This window comes from Macaca nemestrina, chromosome 19 (genome assembly GCF_043159975.1).
Source record: "Macaca nemestrina isolate mMacNem1 chromosome 19, mMacNem.hap1, whole genome shotgun sequence".
NCBI lineage: Eukaryota > Metazoa > Chordata > Mammalia > Primates > Cercopithecidae > Macaca > Macaca nemestrina.
The window spans coordinates 48848826-48862806 of record NC_092143.1 but is presented as its reverse complement, the minus strand read 5'-3'; the positions used below and the strand labels follow the sequence as shown (position 1 = coordinate 48862806).

The window sequence follows — 13981 nt, the reverse complement described above, 5'->3', positions numbered from 1 at the left end:
TCAGGGAGAAGTGATGCTTTGATTAGAATCTAGTCCTATTGGAGATTCTATGGTCTTCTCTTCTTAGGATTTCCTCTTATCAAAATTAAAATTAAATCTTATGCAGAATGACTTTTACCCTCCCGGGAAACATATGTAGAAACTTGTGGCTAATTCTGAATTCATTGTTTCAACTACAATCTACCTCAGTTTTTCTTAGTGTTGACCAAGAAACAATTGTTCTTTGTTATGTTAGTAAACATTTTGAACTTAGAACCATGGGGGTAAACAATGTTCTGCAGTCTTATTTGCTGAGATCTTCTCATAACATTTTATAAAATATTCTTCTGCCCACTCCAACCCTCAGGAAACCTTCCCGCCACCCCACCCCCCACCCCAAGAGTAGTCCACAGTTCTGATGTGCAGTGGGAAAAGGTTTGGGAAATAAAATATGAGTTACTTTCATTGATTCATATGTATTTGACTGTCAGCTATCATAATCTTTGGCTTTCAAGGAATGTGTACACTGCTTCTGATTCCATCTGTTGGTGCATGCTCAGTTCTTTTTAGTTCAGCGTTTATTTATTTATTTATTATTTTTCTTTTTGGAGACAAAGTCTTGCTCTGTTGTCCAGCCTGGGACTACAGGAGTGCACCACCAAACCCGGCTAATTTTTGTATTTTTGGTAGAGACGGGGTTACACCATGTTGGCCGGGCTGGTCTCAGGCTTCTGGCCTCAAGTGATCCGCCAACCTCGGCCTCCCAAAGTGCTGGGATTACAGGTGTGAGCCACCGTGCCCGGCCCTTAACTCAGCATTTATATTTTACTTGTTTGTGACTATCTGCCATGTTTTGATGGATGAACTTCCTGTGGTCTATTTGTGTTTCTGAACATCTTAAACACTGGGTGGGCTTATTCGCCTTCAAATCCGTTGTCACCAAAGACTGTTAACGCTGGCCTGAGTCTAGGTTGTTCCCAAGCCACACCCTTACCCTATACTCACATACCTGCCTCTTCTCTCTTGGTGCCAGTTTCTTTCTCTATTATTCATGGCTCTATTGTGAACTTTTAGGATATTGCTTAGTTTTATTTTAATACATATGCTTGGTGTCTTACTCTCTGAATTTCCTCAAAGATGAAAGAAGGGTATTATGTTTATAAATATTTTTGAAGCTTTACTCCCATAAGTATCATGGGAAAAGGAAGACAATATAAAATCTATTTCCTACTCTTTATGAATTTGCTATTAAAACAGGAAAATTAAATATAAAGAGATAACAAATTAAATACAAATTCAAAATTTAAATAACATCTAAGACCACAAGCCAGATGCTCAAGGAACCTGAATAATTGTAAATAGTTATTGGAAGGGATAATAATCAGAAAGAATTTTAAGTGTTATAAAGAAGAGAGAAGATATTAGACTGGAGTAGACAGGGAAGATATTAAAGAGCAAGAAGTACTTGTGCGGAATCTGAAAGGAGAGATCAAATTGAACAAATTGAGGCAAAGAGGAGAGAGCTTATTTTAAAATAACTTTGTAAAGAATACAAGAAAAAAGTCCTAAGAATTTGGGTAACAAAAAGCAAAATAGTTTGTCTAGAAGACAGATGACAGTGATAGAAGGACATATCTGGGTCTATTTCAATTCTAAAACGATGGTGTTGGAATAAAGTAAGATATCTTAGTTGTTAGAGGAGGAGAAGAATCAAAAGGGTATTGCAGGACAAACTGACAGTGGTATGAAGATCAGGTAAGAGTGAGATAAGAGGATTTAAAAGATGATAGAAGAAATCCCACTACTGGGTATTTATCTAAAGAAAAGGGAGTCAGTATATCAAAAGGATACTTACACCCCCAAGTTTATTGCACTACTATGCCCAATAACTGAGATACGGAATACACCTGAATGCCCATCAACAGATAAATGGATAAAGGAAATGTCATATACATACACATGGAATGCTATTCAGACATGAAAAAAGAATGAAATCCTGTCATTTGCCGCAACATGGATGAACTTGGAAGACATTACGTTAAGTAAACTAAATCAGGCATAGAAAGATAAATATCAAAAGTTCTCACTTGTAAGTGAAATCTAAAGAAGTTGATATCATAGAAGTAGAACTGTGGTCATTAAAGACTGGGAAGAGAGAGGGAGGGTAGGATGGGGAGAGTTTGGTTAACAGATGCAAAATCACAGTTAGATGGGAGGAATGAGTTCTGGTGTTTCACAGCGCTGTATAATGAATGTGGTTGGCTATAATTTATTGTGTATTTTCCAAAAGTTAGAGAGGATTTTAATGCTCACAGCACAAAGAAGTAATAAATGTTTGAGGTGATAGATATCCTAACTACCATTATTTGATCATTACACATTGTACACACCTATCAAAATAACACATAAATACATATGACTATTACTTGTCAACTAAAAATGAAAGAGGAAAATAAAAGACGCTGAGGTGTTCCAGAATTCTGTTACTCAGAATTTGCCCATATAAAATCCCTAATGTTTTTCCACTGATTTCAGTCCTAAGATAATGATGTTGGAATAAAGTAAGATATATTTCTAAACAGCAAATAAATAAATAAATAAATAAATAAATAAATAAATAAAATAGGCAAGAACCAATTAGCTAAGGTTTTTATAATTTCAAATAAAAGATGTGTCCTTTTTGCTACTAAATAAAGAGCCTGATTTCTTCAATTAAACAAAAATCTGTATCCATGTAGCTTATTATTAGCTTTTCCTGCAACCATTAAATATGACTCTTTCCCTTTAAATGTTCAGTGTTGCTAATATGGACAATGGAAGACATGTCATATTACTCAAATTTTATTAAAACAATACACATATTGGAAAAATTAATTTCAGTCTCGATTCAGGCAGAGGTATGCTCTGTTAAAAGCCATAGCCCCTCTCATCAGGCCCTTTGTGGGCTACTGTAGCAGGCAATTGTCCTCCAATCCTTTCTCTAACAGGCAGTGCACTCTGTGTGTGTCTGTGTGTGTGTGTGTGTGTGTGCATGCACGCACGCGTGTGTGTGTGTTTGTGTGTGGTATGGGTCAATTAGGACGAATAAAGGGATTGTTTACTAAGGTAACAAGTAAACCACTGTTATTACTGTCACTGAAATTACCACTCAAGAGACCAAAGCAGAAACTAATCAATATAAGGATCTAGAGAGCAAGAACAGGAATAGAGCAGGTGCATATATACAATGGCAGTTTTACAATATTCAACACAAATTGTATTTTCCTAGGACCTGTCTGAAAGATGTGTCACTACTCTTCCCTATATTACAGAGGTAAACTGCCTTAGGTGGAGGCATGGAAAGAAGGAGGAAGGAAGGAAAAAAAAAAAAAGGGGAGGGAGGTAGGGAGGAAGACAGGAAGGGAGGAAGGGAGGGAGAGAGGGAGGGAACGAGTGGTTTTAATTAAGGTGTAATATTGGGCACTATGATCTATAGTTTTTATTTAATATTTTCCAATGTCACCTACCCAGCAATTCTCTGAGGATATTTTAATTAAAGCCTTTAATGAGGAAAACGGGGACTCAGCAAGCTTAAGTGACCTGTGCAACGTCAAGTGCTATTAAGGGTAAATAATTAAAAACAAAGCTATCCATTTATGTTATAAACATTGTCCCACAGTTTGTGCCAGGCTATGTCATTAATATTCTGAGTATGAACTGTTTTCATAGTTATTATTGTCATCCCCATTTTACAGATGAGAAAAGACAAATATGGATTTCCTAGGTTACCCAAACCCCCAGTTCACATCATTATGTCATCACTTCTGTGGTAGGCCTTCATTCTACAGATCAAAGGTTGATCAAAAGAATGCATGATGAGGAGCACAGTGCACAATGGTTAAGGACCTCAGCTCTGGCAGTGACTAAATTCTGTGTAGTCACCTCAGGCTCTGGGTTCCTGAGTGAATTACTCACCGTCTTCAAGCTTTACTATTCTCATCTATTAACTAGGGATATTAACCACATCCACACTGCTGGGTTTACTGAGATTTAATAAATTAAAATATTTAGTGCATTTTGAAAAGGATCAGGTATATGCAAAACTAAGAAATGTTCACTTTTATTTTGCCATTCATTGCAGGAAGAAATTGAAAGAATAATAATTTGGACGAAACAAGAAACATTCCTCTTTTGTGAATGCACACAGATGTGTGAACACAAACACGCTTTATTGCTCATTTTAAAGCATATTAAGAGGAACTGTGAACTGGTAAAGTGTCTAAGGACTTCTGATTCATTCAATAAGTAACTACCCAAACATTGACTTTCACATATCCAAGAAATCTTCTGATAAAGGACTTCCGTCATCCACCACCACAACAACTTCTCTAACTATAATAGTTAAAAATCTTTATTCAGTGTTCCATTGTTAAGACCACAAATTATCTACACTATCTCATTTCAGTTCAATTAAAGATTTTTTCCTGGGACTGCAAATCTAGTTTTCTCTCTGATTTCCTTTTCAATGCAACATCTCCAGGCAGGCCCCATCCCCCACTGCCCCTTCAGCTTTACATCCTTCACGCATACTTTGACGAGAATCAGGTTTCTATCTGCCCAATACACTTGGCAGTGGCAGGATGCTGAAGTGCTTGGAGTGTATGGGGACTAGAACTATCAATATTCTCATGCTGACGTTGTGGTGCTAGCTGAAGTAGAATTATAGTAGGCAGAAAGGACAGAAATGATGGTCTGGCAGAGTGACTAGCAATGGCACTTAACTGGTCCCTGCTGAGCAACGAGAAGGACGGATGGCACTGTTTGGTCAGGGTCACCAGAAAACTGGTATTTATGAGCAAAGCCCAAGTGATTGAGTTGATATCATTGATGGGCTTTGCAAACAGCCAGAGTCATTGATAAGAGTGTACCTTGCAGGTGTGTGAGCAGTACAGAGGACCACCGTCTGTCAGTGTGTACAGTTGCAATCCCACCACACTGCAAACACACATACACACAGAAATAATCAGTCATAGACAGCAGCTTGATCTCCAGTGAGATTTTATGCTGGTTTATGGGAGGCGACATGGCCTATTGGAAAAATTCATGCTCCAGAAAGGAGACTCTAGTCCCAATGCTACAGATGAACAGCTGAACATTGTATGGTAGGTCATTCTAACTTCCTAAGCCATAGTTCTCATTGCTTCCAAAATACCTCCCATACATCTCTATCATTGCCTCACAAGTCAGTTTATACATCTTGTTTGTTACCCTGGTGGACAGAGCAGAGGCTGTGTCTAACTCTTGGTCATATCTGTGGGCTTTTCACAGGTCTAGGTGCATGTGCGTGCATGCATGGTTGTGCGAGCGCACACACACACACACAAACACTTTTTTGTCAATTTCTATTAATTATTCCCAAATGTATATGTTTAAAGAAAATATGCTTCCCTAAGTAAATTAGCACCTAATTTCAAAAATCTGTGTGGTTTATTCAGCACCCTGTTTACTTTCTTTGTTAGCATGATCCCAGGTTTCAATAAATTTCTATAATTACTGGGTTACTTGGTTTTCTCAAGTTGAAAGGAATTGTCACCTTCTCTCTATGTGGTTGAGGCCCCCAGGGGTCTCTGAATAGACAAGAATAAACCAGTCTTTGGTATCTCCACGCTAAAATGTTTAGTCAGAGCTCCTCATGCCACCCACTATCCCATCTAATAAGGGTAGCACTCTCCATTGTTTGTGTAGAAAATTAAAAATATTAAAATATTTTCATATAGATGATTTTGTGTGGTGTTTAAAATACATGTATGAAAATGCAGCTGAAGTTAGAACTCAGGTTCACAGCATCACGTCTTCAAAAAATAAAAACTTTCAGGTGAGAAAATAAAAATAATGTAAACATCGAACTTAGACATCCATATGTAGGCACATTAGGTTCATCATTTAATATCTATGTGCCTCGGGCCATATTACGTGTGTGTGTGTGTGTGTGTTTGTGTGTGTGTGTACCTCAGTTTTCTCATTTATAAAATGCAGACAGTAATGCTTTCCTCACAAGATGAAGGCAGGGCAAGGGGTATAGGAAGGCAGGGGAATGTGACAGACCATCAGCCATCAGAACACCAAAGTAAATGCGTGAACGTAAGGAGCCTAGCAACATGTGGGCTCATTGAGGGACCATTACATGCTCGTTCATCTCCAGTCATAGATGGGGCAGACATATCATACAGTACTCATACAGAGCTGTAGTAACTCTCTTTCTTCAATTTAAAATCTACAGAACACATATAATCTTGGAGATGTTGTCAATCACAGCCTTTTATCGCTTGAATTCTGTTTTCAATCATCACTTGAGTGAGTAGATACCAATTTACTCTTTTGCTGAGCCTTATTTAGACCTCTTGTCCAGTGCTTCCTGACAGTATTGCAGTGAGTGATGGTCTGCAGTATAACTGAGGTGGTAACAATTAAGGGTGAGAACAGAAGGCACTGGAATCTTAAAATCTTTTTACTTTGCCCTTGTTTATTTTTTTTCTTTTGCCTTGCAGTGCACAGGGTTAGGATAACGCATGGCCATGATGTGACAATTGTTCAGCTTTGTCAGATTCAAAGTTCTGTTAATGAAGTACAACACAGAGGCTCTGGGACATGAATTATGCACTTGGTTGATTGCCTTGATTTAATTTATCAGATAAAGGCTCAACTTCCTACCTGCTTTCCTAATTCACTGAGGTTGAAGGAATTGGTTGTGTGTTGCTTTCTGCTTACCTCAGAAATATTGTTACTGCTTTCTCTTTATAAAATCCTGGTACATGGCTCACGCCTGTAACCCCAGCACTTTGGGAGGCCGAGGCAGGCGGATCACGAGGTCAGGAGATCGAGACTATCCTGGCTAACACGGTGAAACCCCGTCTCTACTAAAAAATACAAAAACTTAGCCGGGCACCGTGGCGGGCGCCTGTAGTCCCAGCTACTCAGGAGGCTGAGGCGGGAGAATGGCGCGAACCCGGGAGGCGGAGCTTGCAGTGAGCCGAGATCCAGCCACTGCACTCCAGCCTGGGCCACAGAGCCAGACTTGGCCTCAAAAAAAATAAATAAATAAATAAAATAAAATAAAACAAAATAAAATCCTGGTACATGAAACTGAATTTACAGAGGCAACAAATTGCAAATGGCCGTGGGAGAGAATATGTTTGTTTATTTTACAAACGAGTTTTTTCTTTACAAAGAATTCACAATAGAAACATTTTAATAAATTCTGAGTTCCGTAATCCTTTTGGTGTTTTCAGTTTATTTGTTTTGGTCAACTTTTTCACAGTTAACTAAGGCATCTATTGAGCAAATCTCAAAAGATATTTTTTCAACTACCCCTTAAGGACACTACATTATCAAGATCCTGCCATTAAAAATTGTAAGCCTTCACATCCCTTTGTGCCCCTGTATACACTGTTTATGTTCAATTCTCTTCCTCGTATCTCCCTATACTTTTCCTCTTCTGCATCAAAAAAATTCTCCTCATCCTTTAAGACACAATTTAAATATCATCTATGCTGTCATATCTTCTCAACTTTCACATCTCTTATAGCCATCCCTTATCCTGAGTTTCCAAAGCTCTTACATTAGAAGCCTAATATAAACTTATTGTTTTGTATTACACGTTACAGCAAAGTTTCTACCATGAGATGGTGCACCCCCAGAGGTCAGGAATCACCTGAAATCACAGTTATGAATAACACCCCCTCCCTTCTCAATGACTTGCATAATGTTTTCGTACATATTTCACACTTGAAGATGTATGTTAAGACAACATTTCACCAAATAATTCCAAGATGTGTCCTAGGGACCAGAGAAGGACATTCAGTTCTCATCTGACATTGGGAACCTTTCTCTAATTTTCCCACACAACTTGATAGAAGAACAGCTTAGATTTAGAAAGCCTGAGTTCATGTCCAGTCCTTACTTTCTGACTTTCCCACTTCCGTTACTCTTAGACAAAATCTTTTGATATTTCTGTGCTCAGATACCTCTCCTACTTGCTTTCTTATCTTATGATCAAATAAGATCATACTACAGAATAGGTAAAATGTTATTTTTACCCCAATTTTATGCAATAATATCTTATTTTGCAAAATATGATCATTATGAATCTTAAATTCTTTAAATCTGAAAACGTGATTATTATCGTAAGTGTATGCCTGTATACACATATCTCCTGTACTCCATAAATACATATACATATACCTACTAGGAAATCATAAAAATAAAAAAAGCAATAAAATACATATCTACTAACTTAGCATAAATCCCAAATGCAGGCATTTTCCAAAATACCTGGAAAATAAGATATTATTATTATTGGATAAAATCTATTGAATAATTTGATTCTGAACTTGGAGAACCAGATATGAAGCCAATGAAGGCAATATTTCATCATGCTCTGACACTGAGGAACAGTCTTGCTGTTTCAAACCACAGTGACAAAGGTCAATATTTAAAACTCGTAAGGATTGTTTAGACTCCATAAAACTTTAAAACTGTAACCATGAGATAATTTTTATTTTTTTTACTTTTTTGAGGGTAGGTGAGTGGATGGGCAGTGGAACAAAATGAGAAGGATAAAAGAACATACTGAACTTTATTGGATAATTGGTCTTTTTTTGCTGTTTTCTTTTGTTTTTAGTTGTAATCACCGTACATATAAGTTTCTATTTTACTGTCATTTATTGTTATTTCACTGAATGTGTGTATATTTATATGTGTGTTGTTTCTTAAGTAGTTTTCTTATCATGAATCTTAACTTCATTATTTTTTAAATAAACTTTATTGTGTATATTTAAAGTATACAATATGATGTTGTGAGATAAGTATAGACAGTAAAGTATTTACTCTAGGAAAACAAATTAGCATATCCATCATTTCACACAGCTACATTTTATAGGGGGTGGTAGTAAGAGCAGCTAAAATCTACTAATTTATGCAGCACTATTAACAATAATCAAGATTTGGAAGCAACCTAAGTGTCCATCAACAGAAGAATGAATAAAAGAAACATGGTACATATACACAATGGAATACTATTCAGCTATAAAAAATAATGAGATCCAGTCATTTGCAATGGCATGCATGGAAATGGAGATCATTATGTTAAGTGAAATAAGCCAGACACAGAAGGACAAACTTTGCATGTTCTCATTCATTTGTGGAAGTTAAAAATTAAAACAATTTAGTTCATGGAGGTAATAGAATGATGGCTACCAGAGGCTGGAAAGGGTAGTAGGAGGAGGGAGTGGAGATGGTTAATGGGTACAAAACTGTGGTTAGATGGAATGAATAAGACATAACATTTGATAGCACAACAGGGTTATTATTGTCACCAATAAATTATTGTGCATTTTAAAGTAACAAAAAAAAGCATAATGAAAGATTTATAACACAAAGAAATGATGAACGCTTGAAGTGATGGATACCCCATACCCTGATGTGATTATTACACACTGTATGCCTGTATCCAAATATCTCATGTACTCCATAAATATATATATATAAAATATATACACCTACCATGTACAAACAAAAATAAAAAAATAAAATCTACTAATTAGCATAAATTCCAAATAAAATATTATTACCTATAGTCCTCATCCTATACATTAGATCTCTATACCTGTTCCTCCTAAACGTCTGCTACTTTGTATACGTATCTGTTACTTTGTATAGTGCAGTTTTGATTCAGCTCACTCTGTGTGAAAATTGGGGAGTGATGGAAAAGCAGCTTCAGTGGTGTCAGAAGGACTGGATTCTGGATCTGACTCTGCCACTGCTGTATAAATGACCTTTGCAGGTCTCTTCGACTCTCAGTGCCTCAGTTTGGCCATGGTCCATATAATTCTTGTGTATCCCTGTTTTCTCTGCAGTTAGTAACACTCTTGGACAATATTACATATAATTTTAATTATAAAAATATAAATATAAATTATATATTTATACAGAAGTGTTATGCATAGTGTCCAATTAGGTTAAAGATTAAAGAGGCATAGATGTATAAATCAAAGTGATAGCCTACACGGTTAAGATCTCTTCTAAATATAACATTCGAGACCTAGGAAATGCATTACCAATGGATCTGTTTTCTTCTTAATAGTGAGTGATGCAACTCTGTGTTCTTCTCAGAGCATTAAACATAACGTAGTAAAGTTAGATAAAACATCGCCGAACTCTAAATTATTATCCCCATGACCAGGCACAAGTCATTTTTCTGACTTCTGTTTTTCTCATCTGTGAAATAGAAATACCGACTCTGACTGTGGTTAGGACTGAGTATAAGCATGAAATACATGTAACCCATGCCTGCCATGCAATGGGGGCTGTATAAATGTCTATGTCTTTCATTTTTCCTCTCTATAGTAACTAGCATAGGACTGTGCATAATACGTGCTCAGTAAACTTTATTGATTACTTGTGGTTTAAAATTCCTCACATAAAGTACATTCATTACCTGACATATTTTCAATCTTGTGGCAATTCCTATTTCAGTAAAGTTGCAAATTCTTTAAAAGTTTATATTCAAAAAATATTTTGGTAAAACCTGGATAAAAACATTTCTCAGGCCAGGCACAATGGCTCATGCCTATAACCCCAGCACTCTGGGGGGCTGAAGTAGCAGCATTGCTTGAGGCCAGAAGTTTGAGACCAGCCTGGGCAACAGAGTGAGAACCCATCTCTACAAAAAGAAAAAAGAATAAATATTAATACACATAGAAAATCTCCAAGATTTTAAAAATTATAGTCACCGTAAATTGAGTTTTTAATCCATGTTTAAGGCTGACTTGGACTTGACTCTCAGAATTGGAAACAGAAAGCAGCTTGATGTACCTTCTTTAGTTTCTTCAGAAGAGCAGATCTCTTCTGCAAATCTCTTCACACAACCCATGGTAATGGGGTTATACAACCCCTTCATATACCTCTGTTGATCTAAGTCTTCAATATGAAAAGTAGCTTTTAAAACATATTTTAAAGCCATGATCATGCAACTGCACCCCAGCCTAGGCTTAAATGAAATAAAATAAACAATGTATATTTTTAGTTCATTTGAAAGCAAATATTTTAACCTTCAATAGAAGGTTAATATTGAGAATCAGTGCTTGAGTGTTTATATTCTGATGTAATAACATCAGATAAGTCACAGAGGAAAAGTCCAAGGACCGGATGATTTTATCACTGTGATTTCAAACATTTAGTCATAAGGACAGCATTTTTCAGGTGTGAAACTGTAGTATGAGAAATATTCTCTGGTTTGTAGCCAAGGTTGCCATTTATATATAATCAATACAACGGAACTGTTTACACCCTTTATCCTTAACTTTCTCTGAGAATGAGCCTGTCATTCCTGTCTTTTCATTTCACTGGAAAAGTTTTGTTCAAGTACTTAATTATGAATTGAATTCTATTGTACAAAGCAAAGATGAGAGCAAGACAGGCCACTCTGTAGGCCATGTGTCACATTGAAAATCCATAGTCATTGGAACAGCAACAATGATCAGTCAGCACAAATAATACTTGGGAGAGATCAAAATAGAAGACAAAACATCACCACTATAATATCAGCAATATCACAAGAAAAGTACGTTGCTGAAGGATGTTCCTGTCCAAAAACTCTTTCTCCAAGTTTCATTACCATGGAATAAAATGAAGTAGGCTAAAAACCAGTCACTCTGTCCCCACATCCCCCAAGCTCCTGGTGAAAAAGCAAATACCTAACCAGCAGACAGAAGCAATACGGAGGCACATTATTGCGACTATTTCAGCATCTCCCTGACCTCAAAAGCTTCTGGTGGCATTTAATGTGAATTGACCTTTTGCTGGTTTTTTTTTTTTTTTTTTTTTGATCTGTTTTTCTCTCTTCTTCAGTATTTTATTCTCACATTGCTTATTTCTTTCTTCCTCACTGTATCCGACTGGATTCTTAAAAAGTATAACTTCATTTTATATAGATCATGTTGTCTGTATCCTTCCTCCATCCCTTCCTCTTTCCTTAAATCCTCCTCTATTTTGATTCCTTCCTTCTCAAATCATTACATTTAGAGGAGAAAGCTGTGTAAAAATTCCTCATTTATACACAATTGCAAAGCTTTTCTTTCACAGTTTTGCCTCCCCAGGAGAGATGAATAATTTTTTTCACTCTGATTTGAATTTTGCTACTGACCACATTCAGATGTACCTAGTTCTTTTATCTTTTATGAGAATTCTCTTTTGTAGGGGAGAAGAGGTAGGGGTGCTGAATTTTATGTTTCTTGCTATCTTTAACTTTGCTGTCCACTAAAGTCATAATCTCCTTCCTCTTCCTTCACTGTTCAGTTTTCTTATCCCTTGTGGACCCATCCACCAAAGTTGTCAGCTTTTTGGTTTCTTCTGCCAAAAATGTTGTCTTCAACTTTTAATTTTTTTGTCAACACTAAAACTATTGAATTGTCCATACTAACTATAATATTTCTTCTGCCTTTTAGCATTCCCAAAGATATATTCCCAGTGGAGATATTTCATATTTATATAAAAAGCCGTATTTATTTATTTTCTAGTCACAGCCATAGCTCCGAGCTATCTAACATTTGATCAGCCTGAAAAACTACTATGTATCTATTTTTTAATTTTTTTTATATTTGGCCTTTTAGGCTCCTCGAGAATCCCAACAACTGACACTTCTTTATGTACCAAAACAAATTTATTATTCTTCATCTCTATTATCACCTCATCTTTCTCCTTTAATTGACCATGAAGTTTAGTTTGCTCACCCTGCACAGGACTCACAATGGATATCATTCCATAAATCACTGCCACTTCCAAAAACCAACTTTCTTTCTGATATTCAAAGCCCACACACACTATGTCAGACTATAGATGAGGAAAAAGAACCTCCTAACGAAAGAAACAAACACAACAATCAACACTGATCATCCTGAGTATATGTCTGTGTTTGTAACTGTTTAATTGCATTTTCATAGCACTTCTTTCTTTATTTGAAGATTTTTGAGAATAGGAGCACATTTTTCTCATGCCATGACAATTTCATACATATTTTTATTATTAAAAAAGACCTATACACTAAAAGCAAATATCACCCAGCATGAAATCAAAGAAAACAATTATCCTCTTAAAGTTCTGTGGATCATCACTGGCTATCTGCATTCTCCTGACTCATCAGCATAGGTTTAACAGTCCTGACACTTTGGAGCATCCTGCCAGATGCTCAACTGCCACAGTTCACCTCTAACAGCATCAGCAATATCATTCTTGTTTCACTCTATAGAGTTGTCTCTATAGAGGCCCCTCCTTCCCCAGCATTTGGTGTGAAAACTTACCGCTTTTACCAACTCCCCCTGCTCCCAGCATTACCACCTTGTACTCTCTGGACCCGCCTGATGCGCTGCCCGGGGAGCAGCTGGCTTCATTTTCTACCTCCATCTTACCCGAGGGACTGGAGGAAAAAAAGAAGGAGAAAGTCACCCGTGTCAGGTGCTTGCTCGAATATTAAGCAACTCTAAAACTGTGTCAAAGCAAAGGTTTTAGTACGAGGTAAGAACCATCAGCGTCGGGCTGGCTGCTGGTCCTCCGCTCGAGCGGGTCTCATAGCAACCACTTCAATTGCTTCCAATAAAAATCTGGCTTTTGCATCCCCCACCCTTCCTTCCGATCCTTCACTCTTTCACGTCTCCTACAATCTCTCTCTCTCTCTCTCTCTCTCTCTCTCTAATTTTTATTTCCTCCCTCATCTGATTCTTTCTGCATTTCCCTTCCTCGCTATCTGTCTCTCTCCTTTCTCTTTCCTGCCTACCTCCTGCACAGTCACAGCTGTTAGTGGCACACACACATTCGACCCCTTTTCAGACTGGGCTGCTAGAATGGAGTGAATCTGAGACCTCACAGGAGTTGCTATGTCTCACAGGATGACTTCTGTAGGTACAAATTCAAAGATACTATTTTCTTTTAAGGATTTCTTCTGCTTATAGTCTTGCATTTTATCACTCTT

The 13981-nt window shown here is 37.0% G+C and overlaps 1 protein-coding gene across 4 annotated transcripts in view; it reads right to left on the bottom strand.

The window, feature by feature from the left end:
- The window catches only part of LOC105499326 (Ras like without CAAX 2), a 384381-nt gene extending 370722 nt beyond the window's left edge, over positions 1-13659 (bottom strand). For all 4 annotated transcript variants that reach the window (XM_071085442.1, XM_011771904.3, XM_071085443.1 and 1 more), the window contains exon 1: positions 13314-13659. In XM_071085442.1, coding sequence (XP_070941543.1) covers positions 13314-13416 — 103 coding nt within the window. In that variant the 5' untranslated portion in view covers positions 13417-13659. The remainder of the gene's footprint in view (positions 1-13313) is intronic.
- Positions 13660-13981: the final 322 nt, after the last annotated feature.